General features: G+C 39.5%; 1 protein-coding gene and 1 non-coding gene across 14 annotated transcripts; both read left to right on the top strand.

Annotated features, from left to right (window-relative positions):
- The first annotated feature begins 132 nt into the window (after positions 1–132).
- Positions 133–21403, top strand: LOC111254737 (acetylcholinesterase-like). 13 transcript variants are annotated; one of them, XM_086975365.1, is made up of 15 exons: positions 148–716; positions 1051–1124; positions 6403–6502; positions 7024–7205; positions 11913–12059; positions 12700–12982; positions 13094–13177; positions 13333–13417; positions 13933–14033; positions 14321–14486; positions 15295–15499; positions 15926–15997; positions 16532–16722; positions 20583–20732; positions 20894–21403. In XM_086975365.1, exons 2-15 carry the CDS (start codon positions 1101–1103, stop codon positions 21069–21071), a joined length of 1968 nt encoding a protein of 655 aa, XP_086831491.1. In that variant the 5' UTR covers positions 148–716; positions 1051–1100; the 3' UTR covers positions 21072–21403. The 13 variants fall into 13 exon arrangements, with proteins under 13 accessions (XP_086831504.1, XP_086831491.1, XP_086831492.1 ...); XM_086975366.1 differs by having other exon boundaries at positions 149–716; positions 7039–7205; XM_086975373.1 differs by having other exon boundaries at positions 149–716; positions 12733–12982.
- On the top strand, positions 14944–15016 carry TRNAK-UUU (transfer RNA lysine (anticodon UUU)). Its single transcript has one exon. It is a non-coding gene; the product is annotated as a tRNA-Lys (tRNA).
- Positions 21404–23305: the final 1902 nt, after the last annotated feature.

Raw genomic sequence — 23305 nt, 5'->3', positions numbered from 1 at the left:
CGTCAAGCTCGACCGACTGTTTGACAAACAATGGTAACTGTCAACGGTTTCGAGTTGGTCAACGGTTTCAATGTCACCGTCACTGTTGGTATTGCGCTGATGTCGTGGGCACGTTATCGTTGTTATCACTACTGCTGAAGTCTTTGCTTTTATTGTAGTCCGTCGTCGATGTTCTTTCGAAAGCGATTACCCTACGCTCTGACTTTCAGGTAGACGTAGTCAACTTCCGGCCGCAAAGTGGTATATTAAACGAAGTATCTTATACATCCCTATTACGGCCGAGCCGTGATTGCGCTTTGCTCTGTTCTCTGGGTCGCGACCTATTTTCCTGCTTCCTTAACACGTCGCGCGGAAATTTCTGCTTTCCTTTTCAAATTATAGACTGCAGAGTGACCACAAAATTATTGCAGTTTTTGTTGCTGTTCTACTAGTTAATGTTATCGTCGTGGGTGTCGTGGACGCTGATGATGTTCAAGGGTAATCTTATCGTTGCGTCCCTCGTATTTCGCTGAATTTTCTATTCACGTCCAGTAAATAAGTGACATTATTGAAATATTAACAAGGAGAGGAGGAGGTATTGTGATTATTACCAGTTTTCTTCGCCCATCTGAAAAGAATAGCTGGCACACAGCCGGAATAGAAAACAACTGCGCCCGCAACAGGGGCAACATTGTTCCTGCCCTTATGAGCACCGAACGACAGCGCAACAAGCCGAGGTAGGACTAACCGCCAGTGCACAACAGGCATGTACTTGATGATATAAGCATATTCGAAGTCACCTTCTTCCGTAGCTATACAAAACGAAATAATATGAGTAGTTTATAGCAGCAAAAAAAAAAAAAAAAAAAAGAGGAATTGTGCGGATTAAGATAGCGGAGTTCACGATCGCTTGAGCCATGTTAAATCGTTGCTTAAGAGTGTGTACCTATCAATTTCGTGCTCGACCAAATGATGACCGGGTCCACCAGAGCATGTTCTTTTAAAGACTACTTCTTTTCTTCAGATCACACGTTAAGAACATGACTAATGCATATTTATGTATGCTTACAGCTAAAAGCAACAGGAAGTTCCTCGTGCGAAAATGACTGATGAACTGACAAATGTCTGAAGGCCTAATTTCTGTTGTAAGTCTTAGGATATGAAATGGTTTAATGGATTCGTGAAACGGAAGCTCCTCAAGCTTAGTTTGACCTCACTATACGAATCATCCAATGTCACAACAGGCTAATGGTAATTAGAGTAGCTGGTACCGTAATAACTTTGTTATGAGGGGTTGTTATCATGGCAGATGGATAATTATCTGGCCACCGGTTGACCTTATTGTAGATGTAATATGCACAATTGGATAGATAACGCCACAGTCTCTCTGGTAAAAATCAGATCGGGTGGTTCGTATGAGTGTTCCAGATGTAAACAACATTTTAGGCGCTAACGTTATTAGATCCATAGAGCTCGAAGTAACTGCCACCCCGGAAACCCAGACCAAAGCTAAAAACGGGTAATGGTCCTATAAGTAAGTTTGACTTAACCAAACACTGACGGAAAATGTATTTCACCACCAATCTGCAGTCAAATATTTTCAACGTTTCGAATTGAAAAGCTTCAGCTGAATCGAGACGCGTTCGTTCATCGCAGTCTTCCCATAGCAAGCTACCTTGTACATATTATCTAGTAGTAACAGTATATACAGACTATAAGTGAGTAGAAGATTGTCTATGACTTTTTTGTCTATTCAGAATTGGCCGACTTTACAAAAGATGAAATGCAGCATTCGCAGAGATCCGGGTAGGAGCTTAGAAGTAATTCTATTGAATGAAGTTTTATCAATTAAATCACAATCCAAAACGGCATTACCCACATCAAGTAAATGATTTTTAGTAGAGATCTGGAGTGACACGTATAGGCACGATGTGCCGTGTTTCTGTATATTTCACCCCTTTAGACACCAATTTCTATTTAGGCTAATTTGCTTGGTTTTGCCAATGCAATGTAGCTCTTTCTCGTTTCGGAAATTTTAACACTGAATTTGATCAGAGGAGCGTCACACTAAATATGGCGCTAGTAGAGAAATTACTCCAAGTCGATTTTTATTCAACAATTTGAAGGGTTCACAACACATGCCGATAGAGTCCGCCAAGTAAATATATCACACTTGCAAAAGGTCGTTCATTTTTAAAATTTATCAAGCCATTATTTAAATAATACTTCATTTTTCTACTAAACAGATATATAGCTATGTGTTTCGACAAACACCTCGCTCCCAGCACGGAACGAAGCGTGTCCATGGGACTCGAAACCCCGTATCCCGAACCATCATCTCTTACATGATCGGCTAAATGACAAATTATTTTGCTTGACAAGGTGAACCGTATGTCTCTGTAAATTGAGACGAAACTTGGCTTTCGAACCTGTACCATAGTCAGCAGATACGTCTATCTAGAAGTATTCCGAAAACCTTTCTAAGGGCATAACTAGCTCTCGCGGAATGGGAATCATTACTGGTTCAGTTAGAAAAGATCCGCGTCTTCTTTGCTAGTAGTACATTGAAATTCGAAGTAAATTATCTTGATGCTCTTTATTTGAACTGGCTATAAGATCTTATCAAATTGAGCTTTGCCTATTTTCAAATGAGACAAGATGCTTAAAAAGACATCCAACTTATAATTATTAACTTTCAGCTGATTGTGATCAACATTTTTCCCGACTTGAAGTTGTATGTACGTTGCATTAACTAACGTACCTTAGAACTCGAGATGTTCATTGTTTTTTTTTTCAAAAAACGCTTAAGAAAACCCCGTCCTCCTAAAACTCGTGCGAAGATCACTTACGCAATTTCCCATAGTTGTTGGAAGGCCAGCGACTCGAACTTTTTTACTCGATTGAGAGTCTAAACAAAGTTGGAAAATATCGTAGATTTATTTCAATTGTGTCTGTTCGGTCTAGTACAGAGCAAAATAGCCGGAAAGGCAGGTTATAGCGCAAATAGAGAAAAATACACAACGGTATTCCAATCGAAGCATACGTACTAAGACCGTGGTGTAGAAATGTTGAATACTGAATGTCATTGTCCTAAAGTTTGTATCACGGCATGGAGTGCCCACGCAAACCCTGCTGGATAGGCTGCCTTAAGAAGGCTTCACAGTTCTGCTAATTATCTTTCATTATGGCCAGTAACTGATGTTGCCATAGCTAAATGTTGTCGGTAGTTCTTTCTTCGGAAACAGTGAGGTTTCACCCAGGGCCACCGAGTTCTCTAAATGATGCATCAAGTTATAGGTCATGTCTTGGAGATTTCTAAGCAAATACGGAAGGCACACCAGGACAATTGTCAGAGAAATCAAACGAGCATTGTTATTCGGCTCTGGCAAGGTCAAGACTCGCTGACACTTAAACATCGACACCATGAAACCTATAAGCAGTATTTGTCGTTTGGCTGTACCTTGAAAGCCTTCATCTGAGGGTACATGTTTAAAGGCCGACAGACTTTCATTATAATGTTACGAAGTCGGTAGTTGGCACAGAGCAATTCTGTTACTGTGAAACATGGATAAGGTACGATGGTACAGGAAATCCTTCGATGTGTTAAACGTGCACGCAAGTAAAGTATGTGTTTTCTGCTATTTAATACAGACCTTCCCTATATCTACTATTTTAGAATAATACTGCCGTATCATCGAGACGCACGTTGTGACCAGGGTTCTCAGTAGAAGAACGACTTGAATAAAAATCCTTTGGACGTGCACACACCTACTCAAGTTCTTCTCATAACAGTATAATCTTCTCGATCCTTTCTTTGAGCTTCCCGTCATTGTATAATAACGTTGCTTTAGAAGCGTGTGCTGGTCGTTCTCAGGGGACATCAACAAATAGGGAGGTGGCGTCCAATCCAATAACGCAATCTTTCCCATCGTTTTTTAAAAACAGCGCTTGCTAACTTAACTCCGCAACTCCAAGTGGGTCGACACGGAGGAGCATATTATCGTCTACCTGAAACAAAACACCTTGGTGTACATTTTGAAATTTTTTTTTCATTGCAATTGACAAATGACACCGAGCAGCTGAAGAAGTGGGTGGTCCTTTTTATTCAGTTGTGGTGGTATATCCACGAATAGCATCAAAATTATACTTGTGTCTAGAAGGACCTCAGCACACCAGTCAGTCAACCGTTGTGTCCTTACGTAGCTCTTCACCAGGTGGCACTTATGGCGTTTGACTCTTCGCAAGCATACAAAAACAAGACCGGGAAAGGGCTGCATCCGACGTCGTAGAGCAACGGCCGGCGCAACAGTGACCATCGGGTTAGCACGGCATTTCTTTCTGCGCGAGTGCTATGGGCGCGATAAAAGGCCAGGGCAACGATATAACCAGTTGACAGTGAGCTCATAGCGTTGCAATTAGATCTGATTTAATTTGACCCTATTACAAAACAGTAGCAAGCTGCGTACTTATACCAACCGAAACAAGGATTCGTTGGCTCTCTGTGCATACGTACACTCTATGCCATGCACATATCTTAGCCGGTGAAGTTCTAGGCGTGTGCTGATGTGTGTTCGTGCCCGGTGGCGATTATTACGCACTAACGTGATCTGATCGTTGTTCGAACAATCTATTGTCCTATAACAGGTGGTGTCAGAAAATATCGGCAGAGACAAAAAACAGAAACGTGTGTCAATAAGTATTTCCTAGGTGCTTGTGCTTAGGGTTTGACGCGGCCTTTTTTACTGGGTTACCTTGATAGCTCTCGCGTCCGACGCTGTCGTCGTTAATCTCGCGCCGAACCGGAAGGTTGTAATTATAATGTTACTGTTTATTTATATAAATCGTAAAATAGCGTGCATATATACGGGTAGAAATCTATAGCATGTATGTTTCCGTCATGAATCGACAATAAGAACTATTTAGCCGACGACAGAATATTTAATAACGTATCCATTTACACTTTGTTCTCTTCGTTCGTTGTTTATGTCACCCTATAGCGTTACTATCGGTAAATTCACTGTAGCCGTCATTTTTCGGTATCATCGTCACACTAGGTACGCTTGCATGATTTAGCACAATCCGTCTACACTAAAGCACAGCATCTATTTGCTTGCTAATAGATGCTAGTAAATATATAAACATTCGGCAACAGCCTGATGAAACAGTCGCAAACATTGATTTGGAATTGAGACCCGTTTTAGTTAGTTAGTTAGTTAGTTAGTTATACAGTCAGGCAGCGCCTCTATCCCTGAGTCATTTTCTGGATCTACTGATACCAGTACCCAGATAATATATAACTGCCGCAAAATTGTACCAGTCTTATCGTCGGAAAGAACGAACCGTATGCGGAGATGGCATACTAATTTCGGCAATGCAACATCCTCCGGCTCAACTCTACGTGATGATGATAATATAGTTGATAGAAAAATCTCGTCTTTCCTTTTTCTCACCTGAATGCTACCAGGAAGCTCGTATTCGACTGTGTCCAAATTTAGATGATTCAATTTAGTTAAAACTGTTTGTTGGCGCTGAGGAGCAATTCACACGGATTCGTGTCTCTTCCATTTGACATTTGGATCATTTGTCATTTTATTATTATTGTCATATAAATTCGCCGGGCCATTTATCGACCGTACTGTTTCGCGGAAAAATGCCAAAGATAATATTATGCCTTGTGAATGTAACAGGTGTAACGTCCTTTGTTAGATGATGATAATAAAATGACGATGATTGAAAGCGGTTTTTCATTGCGTTACACGTTCGAGTATTAGATACGTTGCGTTTGCCGTCAGCCTCCATTCAGAGTAAGTTCGATTTCACGATGATCAGCTGGGTTTGCGACATATGAGCATACCTAATGGAGTGACGGGCATATCTTAAGGATAAAGAAAAAAAAGCGGCCAGTTCATCTTATCTTTGCGTTCGGTACGCAGATCGACATTGAAGAAAGGAAAAAATATATATATATCTAGGATATGTCAAGGTCTCCGCTAGGTTACAATCATGTGTGAGACATGAGTCATGTAGCAGCAGCGGCATAAACGCGAACAACTGTTGATCATTTTAGCGGGGCGAATATACCCCTGAAAAAATAAGCTAGCAAATTTACACGAGCTTTTGATATTAACAAGGATCCATTAAGCAGTGGAAAAACGCGGTCTATAGACGGCACTAGATCACTAGCGCCGATCACTATTCTAGGACTGGTAAATACCGCTCTTCAACAACACTCATCGAACCTTAATTAGGTGAGCTGGATTGACGACATAAACTGACCTAAGATGCCATTCGTTATACACGTGTTCACCGATGTTGAGGATGATATATAAGTCGAACGGGTGATGGTGCCATATTCAACGTGATATGAACGTACGGTGTCCCTCATATTTTTCATGATAATCTGCTAGAGACTGCTGGTTTCAGACAATGTGGGCACTCTTGATTTTCGTGGAATTGCTATGGTCTCAGGTCACGCATGTCCAAACGGAACAGCAATCGACGACTGGATACGTGACGTCGTCAGGTAGTTACCAGCACAACTAGTTAAGAGACATTTATGTATTACTTGCAGTTCGTATCTATTAGTACAATACGAATTGATGCCCACTCAATTCCTTCAAATTAGGTATCCAAGATGGATGATGCAGAAATAGATGACTGAAATTCAACAACGAGCAAGTGAGAAATCCACCGTTTACACACACAACCGCTATTAAGGGCAGACTTTTTCAGAATGTCCAGTCTTTATGCAGTACACCAAGACCCCAAGGGTCTCGGTGCACTGCATGCATTGCTTCGTGTCTGTTTTAGTTAGTTAATAGATTGAAGTTAAACGCCATATAACACTGAATAGGCTGTTACAGTTTTTCTTATCAAGTTCTACTTGACGCTAACATTCTATTTTCATACAATATAAACATTCAGTCTCACACATCAAAGATGTCATATGTAAGCATGAATGCTAGTATAAATCTTCATAATGCCATTAGCCCGTCAAGAGGCGAACCTCAGCGATAAACTTGTCATTACATTATTGGCAAACAGCGCCCACTTTTATAGGCCCCCTGGTGAATACTCCATACGGATCCGTAGAAGGAGTTCGATTAGGAGTCGGTTCGAGCGAAGAGGTCGAAGCTTTTTTGGGAGTTCCGTTTGGTCGACCTCCAACAGGCGAACTACGCTTTGCCAAACCACAACCCGCCTTGCCTTGGCAAGGAATACTCAAGGTGAGGCTCTTTTACATTATAAGCAACGTTTGTAGACCGATGCACTTTTGTTCAGTGTATCGATTACACCGGCTATCGGATGATTTGTTTTTATATGGCTGGGGAAAAAACAACTCAATTTCCAATTGAAAACGGTATCGGTGCATAATAAAAAAAGAAGTGCTAGTAAAAAGGGAAATAGACCTTTGAAAAATTCCAGCTAAATGTAGCAGTATCTCCTGGCAACCAGGTCGATTTTTTTTATTTCCAGTGCAATGTATTTATATAGTCAACTTTTATAATCTTGGTAAGCCGCCGGCTTTTATTCGGCTTTGTTGGACGCAACGACGCGTCTATTAAAATAATCTAGGCGACACGGAATATGTAAAGCATCCGCTTGAGATAGTACTAAACGTATATATTTACCCTTGCCGAATGCTTAAAAGCGTCCCAGGGCATATTTATCTATTGCTGAAGACGAAACATCTGCTTTTTAGTTAGATCGTAAATATGAGCTTTTGTTTTAAATAAAACCGCGAGTTTCCAAATTTTTCGTTGAACTATATATATATATATATATATATATATATATATATATATATATATTCTTTTTTTTTTTTTCTTAATGTAGAATAACGAAAAAAACGCGTATACAAACTTGGGAGACAGTGAATCTATAGAGTCCATGTATAGAATCTATAGATGATATGCAAAAAGCTCGCTAATCAGTAAATATTAGCGCGATCTCAATCGGCGTTTGTTCGCGTGTCACTGACCGTCCCAAATGGGAGGATGACTTGATCTCCGATCGCCTGCTGTGACGCTGAGAAGTACTCTATAGATTTTTAAATTTAAATTATCATATGTGCAATATAGGTTCGTGATCAATCATGATCGATGCTGAATTTGACTAGTCTTCCTATGCTGAAATGAAGCTATACGTTACCTAAAGAGACCTGTGATAAAGATGTGCGAAGAAAACGTAGAAACTCAACGTAGTATCATCCGATTACGGAAGAGGTCTAAACGTCCTACGTATTCTCATTCACAACACCTTCTGATTTCGACAAACGTTTCACCATCGATAGTTGAGAAGTATGTAGTTGAGCTACTGAAAACATCACAGAAATAAACATGTCTAGATTTGCTGTGACGCAATGGAATTACCCAATGTTATAAAGTAAGCACGTTTTACAGATTCCCGGAACGATTTAACTCATTTGATTCTGTCATACTGTTTTGTCATCACAACTAAGTATGGGACGACGTACAATAACGCAACGATTTTAATAACAAATAAGACGCAGTGGATCACAATAAACTTCACATACAACATCAATCGGACGATCGGGAGATAAAATTTTGAGTTCAACTGATGCCAGATGCGAAAAAACAAAAAAAAAAATTGTATATTAATTAGTAATCATAGTACTAATGTTTCGTACGTCATCGATGGGAACAGGGCAGTACACGCTGTTTACTGTCGATCTGGTGAATTACGCAGTCGATCGTATCACTAGATAAAAAGCAACTAAAGAAATTAGATTTCCAATGGGTAAGTTTGAAAAATAGCAAACAGAATTTGTTGAAACCTCTAGTTGGAAGTTTATCAGAACGCGGTAAACTACGTCAAAGGTCGCAGAGAAGATTAGGAAGAGAGTCCTAATTGCAACTTTCAATGTAAGCAAAATGAATAACGTTTCTATCAAAGATCCGAATAGCTAGTCCCATTTGAGAGTTGTACTGTCAACAAAAAAAGGAAGATAAATTTTGCTATTTGGAATTACTTAATGTTTACAAATTCACTGCAATGGTATTCACGGATGAGGCGAACGCTTTACAACAAAACTAACGGACGCCGCCTAAAATTAAGAAAGATTATGCGAACAAAATAGTTATAGTTGACAATTGATTGCAGTTTACTTTTGTGGCTTCGCCGATCTTCTTTTCTGGGTTCTCCTACGTGTGCTCCTATTCACTGCTTTTCAAAAAGACGGCTGGCACAACGTCGTTTTGAGGCATGCGTTACAGAACCTCATAACGTCATCAGCTTCGAATAAGTTGATGGACCCATTCATTGTTTAATACTTTCAATAGAAAAACGCAAGTTCTCTCTTGAATTCAGATCTCTCAAATTTGTGCTTAATTACATATATGTAGTAAAGATCATAGGTGGAGCAGATATCTCTATGTAAATGGTGAAAGGAAACTTGTCAGTGCAACGGAAATTACGTTGTTGCTTGTCTGGCTCCGGATCTTCCGCTTTCTACTCTAATAGGATTATTAAAAATAAATATAAAGGTCAAATACCTGAGACGCAGTCAAACAGTATATATTCAATACTCAAATGTTGTTTCCGCATTTATCGCGATAAAAAAACTATAATAGCGTTAGCTAGATAACTGTCAGCAGTATAAAATCTCATCCAAAACGTGGCCGAGTTTTAGTACGCTCCCACTTACCATATTTCAGATAACGCAGCGTATCTTCGGTTGATGCTTGATTAACTTTAAATTGTACTAGACGGCCTCGCGGGCTTCCAATTGATAAGGCTAAGTCCTTGACTCTTTACCCGTCTTGAGACGTTACCGGGCTAAGGGTTTCTCGTTGCTTTTTTTAAATGAGCAATTATATATTTTTATCTAAATTCAAATACATATGATATGGATATAAATTTTCTCGATTAAAATGTTTTTTTGCTATCGATTCACAAAATGTCCTTTTGTAGATCAAGGTATAGTATGCGTTGACCCCGTCCTTGGAACGACACCTAGATTTCTATGCCTTTTTTTTTTCCTAATAAATAAGTACAAATATTTCACATGCTAACATTTTTCTTTGAGTAATAAAGCGGCAAGATTTTTCACGAAAATCACCTTGACATTGGTCTAGCAACTGACCTTTATTAGAGGCTCGTTCATAAACCATTTGAAACGTCGTTTCGCTCCTTGTCAGGCAAACCAGCTTAGCCAATACAGTCTCAAGTATAGCCATATGTATTGAATTTTCATCGATTGCCATTATATAGAATACCATGTAAGGAAAAGCTACTATATGGGATTCTTGACTTTTTCCACGTCAAATATCAATTTTAGCTATGAGAAGATGTATTGCGGTTCTGGTCAGCTTGTCAGTACCTACCGATTTGTTTAAAAAATGACCGTCAACAAATATCTGTTTTTTTGTATAGAGAAATGTTTTTAACGTTTTCGTATTTCTTTCAAAGAATCTATAGATATATATACGGCAGACGCTACAACCTTCCAACTGATACTTATCAAAAATTCTCTTAAAAAAAAAGCATCCAAAAATAGCTCAAAACGAATTTTCACTCCACTGTCTCGTAAGTGAAACAACACTTCTATTTCGGGGGGGGGGGGGGGGTTCGGCTATTATCACACCAAAATACCCTTTTTGTATGCAAATGCCTATATTGTATTTTAGTTCACCAACATTTATCGATTGGAGTTGAAAATAAAATTCGCTCCTATGGGTGCTAGGCTTTTATCTGTTATAGTGTGCCCTTGAGATTTCGACGAGAGCTTTCGATTGGTACCAAGAACGACGACCATGATCTCCCGAAAATCAGCCCGATCCGATCACCTTCAAAGGTCGATTTGGACTAGACAAACAAGCAGATACAGAGTTCTAGTAGCACATAGATATATAGTATGCCGCGTATTGCATGCTGATCACCTTTGATCACCCGGAAATATTGTTAGGGTGTCCCACTACTAACACTAGCTGACTGTTTGATCTATCTTTGTAGCGTAAAACTGATAGCGGATATTACCTAAATTGTAAGCATAAATCCAAAAAGGAGCCAGTTAGATACTGGATCTTGCTAAAATTGTGCCTCTTTCGAAGTTCAATAGTAAATTTCAAACGTTTTCTCTGACAAGTTCAAGTTTGCGTCTGTTTGATGAAAAAAAATTACATACGATTTACGAAGCCTTTAACAGCTGAATACACAGAACACCTACAGCCGCCATCATTAACTTGTCGCGCAGTTGTTACACCCGTTTAAAAGCCAGAGTTGTCAGCCAACTCAGACGAAACTTTCTGAGATAAACTGATGATACTTTAAGAAAGTTTACATGCTTTTTCAACATCAGTTGTACGATGGTCATTACAATCATTCGGAACTAAAGACAGTAACAGCGATATTTATCTTGAACATCGGGATTTTTTTATCCAACCAACAAGTGAGCTTACAATACGTAGCATCATTCATGTTTACTGGCTATAGTAATGGGTTCAACCCACCTAAATAGATACGATTTTACTGTACACGTGGCAGGTGGTCTAGGAAAGAAGTTGCAAAGTCCGTTAGCGAGATGTTATCATTCGGAAATATTCTGTATGCCTATTCTATAAATAGGTACAAGCAAGTAGAAACCTAACAACCACAGATCCAGTTTCCTACGGTTCGATATGTAGTCTCCAAGTAGATTGTCGTGTAGGCACTAATTGTAAGAGTAACATATTATAAGCAAATAAGGGCAGGTGCAAGGGATCGTCGACATCTACGGCCTCCTGGCAGCTTCGAGTTCCTAAAGCCATTGTCTTCTATTTTTGGGGTGCATTTCATATAGTTGAGTAGTTCGGAGGAATATATTAACCAATAAACAGGGAGAGCTAATCAATATGCAGAAGAGTGACGACCTTATTCAGTCACAAGCATCTAACAACCTACTGTTCTCAACGATATTGTCGGTCATACTTTAGGCGCACAAGAAGGGACCCGGGTGTCCGCAAGCAGACCAACGACTCTCCCGCCACCTTCGCCTTGACTACCTGAATCATTCGTCCGAAGATTGTTTGATGCTCAATATCTGGAGGCCCGTAGGAACGCTGGGTAGCTCTACGACGCAGGTACAAATGCCATAGCACTACAGAACTACTAGAGTTAACTAACTCCTGTTCCAGTCAGAATATGAAGGATGATCGAAAAAGCAACGATAGAGTATCAGCTAGAGTTTATTACAAATAGAGATTTTTAATTTCGAGATGTTTGAGGTGCCTGTGCCACTGAAATTTAACACAAGCCGAACTGATGATGATTTTTACTGAGGAATTCTGTTCTTTTGAACGTATATAATTATTCAACGGCGATTCGGAGACTGCTAGAACTATAGACACGAACAGGTAAGTTTATTTCTCTTGAGGACTATTTTGGCTCAAAGAAGTGAAACATTTAGTTAGTTATACTGTGGGTATATAGAGAAACGATTCAAAAACACCGCGTGTTTCTAGGCTAAATGTTAAGGTTTCCATAGTGATACAAACTTTTTATTGTTCAAACAAATAAAGCAAAGAGTAAGCGTAGAATCGTCTACTGATCTGTAAGCGCAGTGAGAGCATTGGGTTTGTTCTGAAATAGTTAGTTGCGCATTCAGAGTAAGTAATAGATCTTGATAGCTATAAAGCTTGCTAATCGGCCATGAATAAATACCCGTATCTGTATTGTATTTTTTTTTTCGAATTATATGTTTGACTCGAAAACGTGTTGGAGACATATTATTCAAATCAACTTTCATTCTGGAAGGATGCGTTGAAACCAGTGTTCGTGTTCATCTATGGCGGTAGCTTCCAGTGGGGCAGCTCCGATTTGTTTCTCTATGACGGTGGGGCTTTCGCGGCAGCGAATCGAGTGATCTTCGTATCACTTAGTTATCGTGTTGGCTTACTGGGATTTGCACACCATTCTGAGATTCCGGAGCTGACTGGTACGGCTGGTCTTTGGGACCAGAATCTTGCGCTGCATTGGGTTCGAGATAACATCGCACTTTTTGGCGGTGGGTATCAATTGTTATCGTCCGTGCATCAAAATGAAGCATGCATAGATTAATTTGCTCAATGGAAAATCAGTTTAAGACCTTGCCAAACCTGGCGATACCTTTCTACAGGTGATCCGACGGAGGTGACAGTGTGCGGTCACAGCGCGGGGGCGATTTCCGCAGCTCTGCATGCAATTTCGCCACATGCAAAGGGTACGTTGAAATGACTCGTAGCGTCATGATTTCAGCGAAGTTCGCTTCATTTTGAAACACGACAGGTAGGGAAGGTTCCAAAACCTATTATCAACTTCATTTCATGCACTGTTTATCATTTAATAAATAACACCTACTGATGTCTTTCTTTGCAGGACTTTTTCGGAGAGCCATTCTACAAAGCGGCTCAAGCTTATCTCTTAGCACATTAAACAGGATTCCACGTAAAGAGCTGGAGAAGTAATCTTTAGAGTCTATTATTTACACAACTGCAATGTATCTATGTACGCTACAGTAGAGCCCTACAGTTAAATGTTACGGGTTGAATTAATTAGCCCGAACGTACGTTTTTATACCATACTGATTCAAGTCCATATATGAAGACAAACCTTACAAATAGTTTGATCCGTACTCATTTCTGTAGGAAGTTATGATATGAAGTTTCAAAATCTGAAGACCTAATCAATATTTACTTTTTACGGCAAGTTATGGCTCTACAAATATTACTTTTCACAGATCTCTCGTACCTCTCAGTATCTCTGCACTTCTATAAATAGCTGTTTGCTGTACATATCACGAAGCGCTCATAAATACCTACTATAAAGAATATAAAATAATTTTCTCTATACTAATATTCGAATAGTTCAAGCAGACGCCTGTCGATGCGCGCATGTTTACTTAGGTCAACTTGTAAGGGTTGAAACTGGGCCATGTTAATGACCTCTTCGCTATATACTTCTGGGAACTATTTCCAGAGCGGCACAAAATCTAGGATGTGGCGGCGATTCTCGGCAACAACTAGACTGCCTACGAACCATCAACGCGACGGAACTCGTCCATGTAGCTGACCTTCTTGGTAAGTATTTTGCAAAAAAATCTATTCTTAATAATCTATATAGATGATTATGTAGACACGTGACAAAATGATATAGAAATGCTCAAAGAATTATCGGAAATAAACAGAGAACAATGCCGTTCACAACGTTTGCTAATAACCTGAAAGGGCCTACAAAGTCAGAAAGACACTATGAACGTGGTCAAATGAAGATCATACGTTCAGAAAAGGTGTCGTTCGACAAGATGAAAGTTTTAGAGAAAACTTCGACAGACTAACACCTTCAAGTGGCCTATGTCCGTTTACAGGTTATGAAGGCATGGCACTTCCACCAGTCGAATCCGACTACACTTCTCTCGATCCCGCTCAACTCGAGCACGTTGAATTTAATGTCGAACAGCTTATCATTGGCACAAACCAACACGAGGCTAGTATTTTTGCGAGACGCGCCTTGGACAGTAACGAGAACCTCAGGTAACTAGATCGAGAACTTATGGGAGCGGTCTGTTCTGCTTCGAATTGAAGCGAAGCATGCCTACCGCTACGTAGATTCTTAATTACAATAATTATCTTCACTTATTTGCATTATTCGTCCGATTAACTAGATAGAGTAAAGTTCAAGGCAAGCAATTATATTCTCATTTAGGCTTTTTTTTCAAAGCATGCCGTTGAGTACTACCCTTACCGTTCTGAGAAGAACTGAGAAAGCCCTCTTTATTTTGACGGAGGCTCAAGCACGCTACTAGCAGATTAAAAATTCTCTTGCCTGCTGACCGAGCTGTGTCGGTACACAGGGAATTTTTTTTATCTGATAAAGAACCGTGTGTATGTGTATAAACGTATAAGTAACGTCAAGTGTCTAGATTTTTTACTTGTTTCCTCCCTCACCTGATATCCGGCTGTTCTCCTAAACGTCGCACATCTACCGGGCGCCCAGATAGCTCAGTCGGTAGAGCGTTAGGCTTTTAACCTAACGGTCCGGGGTTCGAGACCCCGTCTGGGCGTTGCTTTTGTGTGAATCGGATGAGTCTTATTGCTAAATGCTTGTATACTGTGAGACGTTCTTGTGGCAAAAAAAAACAATTCTTTTTTTTTTTGTTATAACGAAAGAGTGCCTTTATAGCGCCTCCGCTAATATATACGTAACTATAGGTATACAGATTAGAAACGACTAGAGGACGACAAGTAACTCAAAATGTAAATAGTTTATTAATACGATACGGTGACACATAACAATCAAAGCAAATGAGGAGTCTCAAGTTCCGTCATGTATTGCATTTAGGAAGTTATTTTCAGGTGTAGGCCACTTGGTCTCACTGGTAGGAATACTGCGTGCTGTCTTCCATACACCGCTGGCTGAAAGTCGGCGTATAGTGTCTGCATATTTTCCAGAAGAGCGTGAATATCCTGAAGAGGAAATAGTGGACCTAATTGCTGACGCCGCTACCGACCTTTTCTTTACGTGCCCTGCACACTTCTACTCCCAAGTAAGCAAAACCAGTGCATTATACTGCTTCTAATTATTTCTAACACGGCAGCATTGTAACCTATCGTAGAACGCCGGCTATTTCTTAGGTCTGAGCGCTATCGAGTAAATTCGAAATTTAACCAAAACCATTAGTAGATTGATCCCTCTGCGGGTTTGAATCGGCCCTTAGCCAACTTCTTAGCCACCTATATGGATTGGGTCAGCCGAGCCTACAAAATCTAAAAACTCTAAGCAAGACAACAACCATGAAAAATAGGCCTCGCCAACGCCTCAGCAACGTTCGTCGATAAAAAAAGAAACTGCTGTCGAACAAACAGACAGAAATGTACCATTAGTCACAGTGCGCAAATAGAAATGAGAAAATTGGTAGATTTTAATACATAAATGCACTTGTTATCTAAAGATAATTTCTTCCGCATTGCAGGCTGCCCTTGCTGCAGGGGTTGGAGTTTACCGGTATTTCTTTCAACATCAGCCCTCCTATAGTTTATACGAGGTAGTATTTCCTAGTAGATGTATAATAAACTCGTAAACTCGGCGTATTTTTTTCGTACAAATTGGCGATTTTCTGTTGATCGATGACTAAAACATGTGAACTTCAGATCCCATAAGCAGACTTGTAGCCCAACGCCGTCGATTACACACTATTTATCCTTGTTTAGTTCAGCTTTGACGAGCGTATTTCGGTGTTAACTGCAAACGAGACCTGTGAGTAACAAAGCGATTTGAAATTGCCCTCGAGTGTATAAACGTTTATCGTACATATGTTTCAGTATCGATAAACCTGGTTGATTTCGTATTAGCTTAACACTCTCATCTTCTCCATGCTAAATAAATGCTTCGAGCTCGCACGTTCGGTAGTGCCGTTGCACCGGACGGGTGCTCGCCCCTGGACTAGACGAGGCGTGTTTACGCCCGGTTTCAAGCCTAGGCCATCAGGTGTTGCAAAGTTAGTAGTTAGACACATTACCACAGCACAATCACGGACAATTGAAGATATGAACAAGTCGAAACTATCTATCTATAATAGGACATACCAGGAGCGCTTCACGGCGAGGAGCTACCTTATACCCTGGGAAATCTGAGAGTTCTCAAGAAACTTATAATGGAAGACAATGTCACGAAGTCCGACGCTACCGTTCAGAATTTAAATTACACTACGTTTGAAGAAAATCTTATGGATGAAATCCTGCATATTTGGGGTACCTTCACGCGCCAGGGGTAGGTGCCATTGTTACATATTTTAGTTCTAATATTGTACTCCATTCTATTTTGTGAAGCAGGTTTAAATAAATATATCAATATTGTTTTTTAAAAAACCTAGTATCATGTACATATAGCCCTATGGCAAAGCGCATGTATTACTTCTTGCTACTTTACTCACAGAGATGATAGCAATTCACATAATGAACTATAACTGCATAGAGGCAGTAATAGTCAATAGACAATGCACTAGCTAAGTAAGGTCAAAATGGGTTATGGACAAGAAAGTGAGAACCATTGCGTTAAATAAGACGGCCTAAATATACACCTTAGATGATAAAGCTTATGATTGGCTGCACGGTAACACCGGGAGCACGACACCCGCACGGATTCTAAAATTTAAGAATTTTTTTGCTCCAAATACCGCATATTAGTCATAAATCACACACATAAAAACACTCACCTATTTCATCTACACTGATTTTTCAATTGCAGTATAAATTATTCATTTTCATATAATCATATCGCTATACTTTCCGCTGTTTTTTTTTTTATGAGAAGTATGATGTAAAGCAGACTTAAGCAAGCACTCTCATATACGATCTTTACCGCATAACATAATAATAACACCAGTTTTCCTAGAAAACAGTCGGACTTCGACAAAATGATCCCATGGCTTAAAGCACCCAAATATGAATTTAGGCAGCTATTGGTATAGTAGGTATTTCCCTTGTAGAATGATACCAGTAAGAATATTGATAGGTGCTAATATGTTTTTATATAAAATTTTTATGTACTAAACCGGCAGAGAAATGCATGCCCATTTTGACGTGTATCGTTTACGAAAAAACAAATGAAAATTGACTGAATATAAGTCGCTTGTACTTACTGTCTGTCCAGGCCTATTGTAATACGATTTCGACAGAAGCTAGCCTTGCTATACTGATTTATATACGTTTTGACTCTATCTAATCTACAGAGCAGATCCGCACAGGCATTCTCGAAGGAACTCAGCATGTGTGCTAAGAAAAAATACTCATCCCCAATGTAGGAATCCATTCTGTCACCTTCTGAGTTAAAACTATATTTAATTGATCCCGCTTTTCACAGTTTGGATTCAAGCTTATCATTATCGGAGAGTACCTCATATTAAGTTACACTACTCCAGCTCCACCCGATTCATAGAACAGCCTTTCTGAAGAGGTAACACTGCATAGTTACTTGAGCAGCTCTGATCCTGGTGTTTTTTTTGACAAAATTCCCAGCATCTATATTGAATCACGATCGTATGCCAAAAAAGAGCAATTTATAAATTTTTTTTATAATTTTACCGAACACTAATACAAGCTGCTCTATGTAATGGTAAGAGGAATAGGCATAAGGAATCCAGATTAAAAGTTGTACTTGTGTACGGTTCGTGTGATAATTCTCCTAGCCTTCTAATAAAAAATATATATTATTATTATTATGATCAGAAAAAATAGGCATATAAATATTGAAGTACCACCTTAAGCGTTGATTTGCAACATGTTTCTAATAGGAGCGCATAAAGATGCGGACATTACATGACTTTACAACGAAATACAAGGACTTCTTAATTTGAAGCGACAGAATCTAACATTGACGAACATCTTAAAGGCTTACATATTTCCCTCAGAAAGGACAAAAAGCTACAGTGTATGGTATCATTTAGTAGTATTGTTTCCTCGTTTTAGATCTGAGTTAGTGATCAAATTATCACATTTACCACCAACATTATTATCTAACTGTCATATTGGCACCAATAACCTGAAATATAGCCCCTTTTTCCTGCGTAGTAACAATACATTCATCATATCCTGCGATACCGATTCACAGATTTAGTAAGTAGGAACCGCCGTAAGCCGTGCGAATATCTGTAGGCAGATCCATTGTATTTAACAAGCATCAATTGTAAACATGATTCCGAAATAAGGCCGCCGTTGCAGAGATCTTAAGCTTAATTGAAGGTTAACTGGAAAGAGGATTAGCTTTTTGAGTACAGATAACACGAGTTCTCTACGACTAACGTCTGCTGAGCCACTTGGCAGGCGGAAAATTTCGAAGAAACATCAAACTAGGCGCCACAAACAAATAACATTTGATAGATATTAAGAAATAGCTCTCTTGCTAGTTCCGGATACAGGCTAATTGGGTTTCATTAGAGAATAGTTCATTTTCTTATAAAAAGTATTGTTTTATGCTCTCCTTGATTGAATTGAAAGCAGGAACGCTAATAAAATCTATCGAATATTAAAGCTTTAAGCTAAAGAGTGTACAGTAAAGCAACGGTTCGACAGTGAGGCGGTCATTTTAATAACGTTAATGGGGAGGTTGAAGACCGCAAGGCAAATCACTAGATGACCTAGACGGAAAGACCAGCTGTTGCAATTATAGAAGCTGCTACGTACAACAATGCATGCACAGCGCAGTCAATATTGAATCTCTCGAAATCCATACTACGAAATTCTAATTAAAACATTGAAGATAAAGGGGAGAAACAGCGGAATTAGTTTTTTAGACAATTTCCCAATGGATGAAACTTGACGCAGTCTGGGGGACAGCACTGCATGTAAGATAGAGAGAGAGAGAGAGAGAGAGAATACCAGTGTTGGGTAAATTCGAACGGAAAGTGATGCGTCCTTGCATGGATGGATAACCGAGCCAGTTGCTATTACAAGGTACTGGCCGGAAGGGAAATCGTCAGGGCCAGATATCTCAAACTGGGTAAACCTGAAGATGAATATAAGTGTGGCATGACCATTGATAGTGTGGTTATTTGACGACAATGCATTACCTTGCCACCATATTTTAATTGCAGCCTATATTTAAGAAGACAGAATCAAATGATGATCTCAAATCCCGTGTTCTCTAGGTTTACGTTTATGTGACTTCGATTGCTTCCATTTGTGGAAAAAGGCAATAGATAGTGTAGCGTATCCTACTGTAAATTCTCTGAAACAAGCGATCGATAACCAGGTAGGATTTGGTGAGGCGAATTACAACCTCACATTAGCTAAGAACTGTGTGAAGTCAGGTCTTCCATATCTGAGCAAGTGAGGAGGTAATTCCATTAAACAAGATGTCCAAGTCCTACCATATATAACCTCAATTATTCGAATATTTCAAACCGTCAAATATCCCCGGAAAGCCTAATTTATATCAATACCCTATCTATATAAGACAGAAATAATTCCTAGCTCAGCGTAATTGCATCTACATGCCCAGGGGTTGGGCTCCGAGGGTCAACAACGCGGTAATGATATAACAAGATTTGACAGATGAAGATCATCAGAATAACTCCGGCAGATTTAACCGCGTCAACAGAAATAACTACATTATTTTAAATTGGAAGCGTAATAGTTTGGACGGATCCCAGCCATGTTGCTTTTGTAGATAGCTATCTTGATATCGAAACGTCAGCAAAATTTTTTTTTGATATACATGGTACACGAAGCCCCCACAACCATCTGCGTCTTTTTTAAGTTCGCCAAAAAAACCGGTCATTAAAAGCTGATTGCAAGACATACAAATAGCTTATTCATGCCTAGGGAAACTAGATTAATGTCGCTGACTTCAGTAGAATTTAGCACGCTGGCCATAAATGAAGTAGTGCTTAACGCCCCACAATGCGGTACTGAACATCTTACATTAGTGTCACAACCTTTGATGATGATGTCTGTCGCTTATCCCACTAATGATTTCTTTTTGTAGATGTGTATAAATGTGAATATTACAGACTAGTTAACCTTGCTACATCATTATCGTAAGTTTTCGATTTTAGAAGAATATTGGAGGTCAATTAGGATTTTAAATTGGACCGATTTTATACGTTAAACGACGCGACATTTCATTTCCAGAATACCCATACTGGGCGACGGTAAAGCCTGGCCACGTTTCACAGAGAGTCACGCAGTCTTTATCGATATCTCGGACAATGGAGTATCCGTGCGTAGGGGTAGCCCCAACATCCAACGATGCTTTATTTGGGAAAATGTCATTATGCAAAGGTACGAAGTTGTTCCTGGTACAGTATAACAATTAAGTTAAAATAATTAAGCCGGCCTGTAGCTGTTACCAGTGAGCCCTCAAGAGCATGTCTAGGTATCGTACTATAAAAGTATCTATTTAATGACATTGCAATTTTCGCTTTGTTATTATTTCCGGTAAGGGCACCATTAATACGGACAGAGGGGCAAGCTAACGATTACGCTTCCGACGAAGAAACCGTAAAAGATTCAGAAAACGACCTGGCAGCATCTGCATCTGCCAGACGACGCGCTTCGGTCAAAGCTTGTAGTATACTCATGCTATCCATAATAACAATGTTACGATTTAAAAAAACATAATGATAGTTTAGGGGTCCATTGCTGTGTGATATTGAATTTTTGGTCGTTAGTCGATTCTTGAGTGCCGTGTGAATTTTGGCTCTGCAGTCTCTTGGACTGGAGCTGTGGAGTATACGCAATCGACCTGATGACCATAGAAGCTCCACACTTGCTTGCATCGTTTTGGTTGGACCGAGAAAACGCTTTCGCTTCACAAAGGCACAACTGGTTTTCACTTCCAAATGAAATCTCACATGTAGACACTAGGTACTATCGTATACCAAATGTCGCTTCTATTATGTATTAAAAATGTGTATATAAATCCATATAAACACATCTGATTCTTTAAATCACTCTTAGTGTCATTTATCATAGTCCCTGCAGACCCTAATGCTTCTGTGCGTGAGGAAACGGATGTTGATAAAAAAAAATCACCTCCTCGGAAGCTGATAACTACTTGGTCATGTTAGTTGTATTCACTAAAATGGGTTTTCAATTTAACGTGGGTTTGCTAACCAAAGGCATCATCAATAATGAGTCGTACCGGCTAGTATTCATTACTGTGATGTAAAAATCTACAACAGTAATTTACAGGGAGAGGTCTTTTACTACGGTTATTATTAATATGACTACCACGCGTGAGTCAATATTAGGAAAAGTAGGAAATGTCAAGATTTTTTGGGACCTATCTCTTTAGTTGGTCACACCGTTGAGGCCCTTTATTTGTATTGTACTTTGAAAGTCTTTTGCATGTTTATTCCATACGGGCTTTAAATCTCTTAGCACCGACACCCCACCAACAGGCAATAATGCCTGTTTCACGGTAAAAACCAATCTCGATCTACTACTGCTAAGAAGCTATTATCCAGTCTATTACGAGTAAGGAGCGGAATGATACTCACGCCAATCAGATGACGTTACGCTATATCGGGAAAATCAATCTCTAGGCGAATCAATCTCGAACTCGACACCACAGGACTCCGGTACCCGATCCACTAGATCCTTGATGTATGTTTTCACAGAAAATTATAGCCTCGTTCCGTTTTCGTGATGACTGAAAGACCTGAAGTGCGAAATTTAGCTCTATCAGCAATAATTTCGATTGAGTAGATTGTATACCTTAAAATCCGAACGGTTATGGAAATTACATGCAATTTCATGTTCAGTAGATTCAATGAGTGCTACCAATGTTCACGGTACCAAATGACAAAGGTAAAATGCATTAGGACACAATAAATATTAGAGGCACAAAGATGAACGGTTTCAAGCTCGTTTAGTGCTTCAAATAGATCACTTATGAGAAAGACACAACGATTTATATCAGACTATTTACAGGGGGATGAGGAAAAGTGTATAACGCGTCCCTTGGTCCAAGTCTCGAAGCCTGAACAAATCGTCGTTTTAAGAAGTAATAAAGACTTAACCGCCCTTTTAGTAAATATACCCACAGGCGGTAGCGAAATATAGATTGTCAGATTCCATTAAACTTACCAAATCATATGGTATCAAAATGTTGTAGAAACCCTATGACTTGAATGAGTAAGAGACACTACCATATCACTGAATAGTTTCAATGTAAATTGCATGCAATCATAAGCAATAATTTTCCGGTATCTTATGTCTGAAACGTAAAGCCGGAAAGAACGGGTCATCGTGATTTTTCGAATTAGACGTGTACATCTATACAACAGTGTTGCTGTAAAAACAAACATATCGCTGACTGCAATAAATTCATCGACAGTCGTGTCACCCAGGTAACACCTGTTGCCGTTTGCGTTGCAGTGGGATTGATCATTGTTATTCTAGTATGCTCATTACATCTAACAACTATTCCGAGCTTCAGAGGGGCTTTTCCTGCTTGGACACGGTCACTTGGACCCTTGTACGTAGAACAGATACTTCATACTATAGATCTCTTAAATGATTTCCTTCGTTTCTACTTGTTAACGCTGACCTTTAATTTCACTTTGGGCGTTAAAGATGCAATACGTGACTGTAAATATTATGCTGCCTTAAGATCTGCTAATCTAAAAAGTTATGTTATTCCGTGACAGACCTGCAAAGATTTTACTACACCAACAGCTACCGACCTTTCGAGGCTCATGAGAGTCTTATACAACGAAGAAGTATATTGCGTTATACGCTGGTGCTAAGATGAAAAAGCCTATCATTTGATTTTTAAATGTGAGAGATATTCCAGTTTTAACCTAAAGGAACATTTAAAAAGACGATAATCAAGCGCGACTCCGATGGGC

The sequence above is a fragment of the Varroa destructor genome, unplaced genomic scaffold, assembly GCF_002443255.2.
Source record: "Varroa destructor unplaced genomic scaffold, Vdes_3.0 BEIS01000007.1, whole genome shotgun sequence".
Taxonomy (NCBI): Eukaryota; Metazoa; Arthropoda; class Arachnida; order Mesostigmata; family Varroidae; genus Varroa; species Varroa destructor.
The sequence above is the reverse complement of the archived record's forward strand: the minus strand, read 5'-3'. Positions and strand labels throughout refer to the sequence as shown.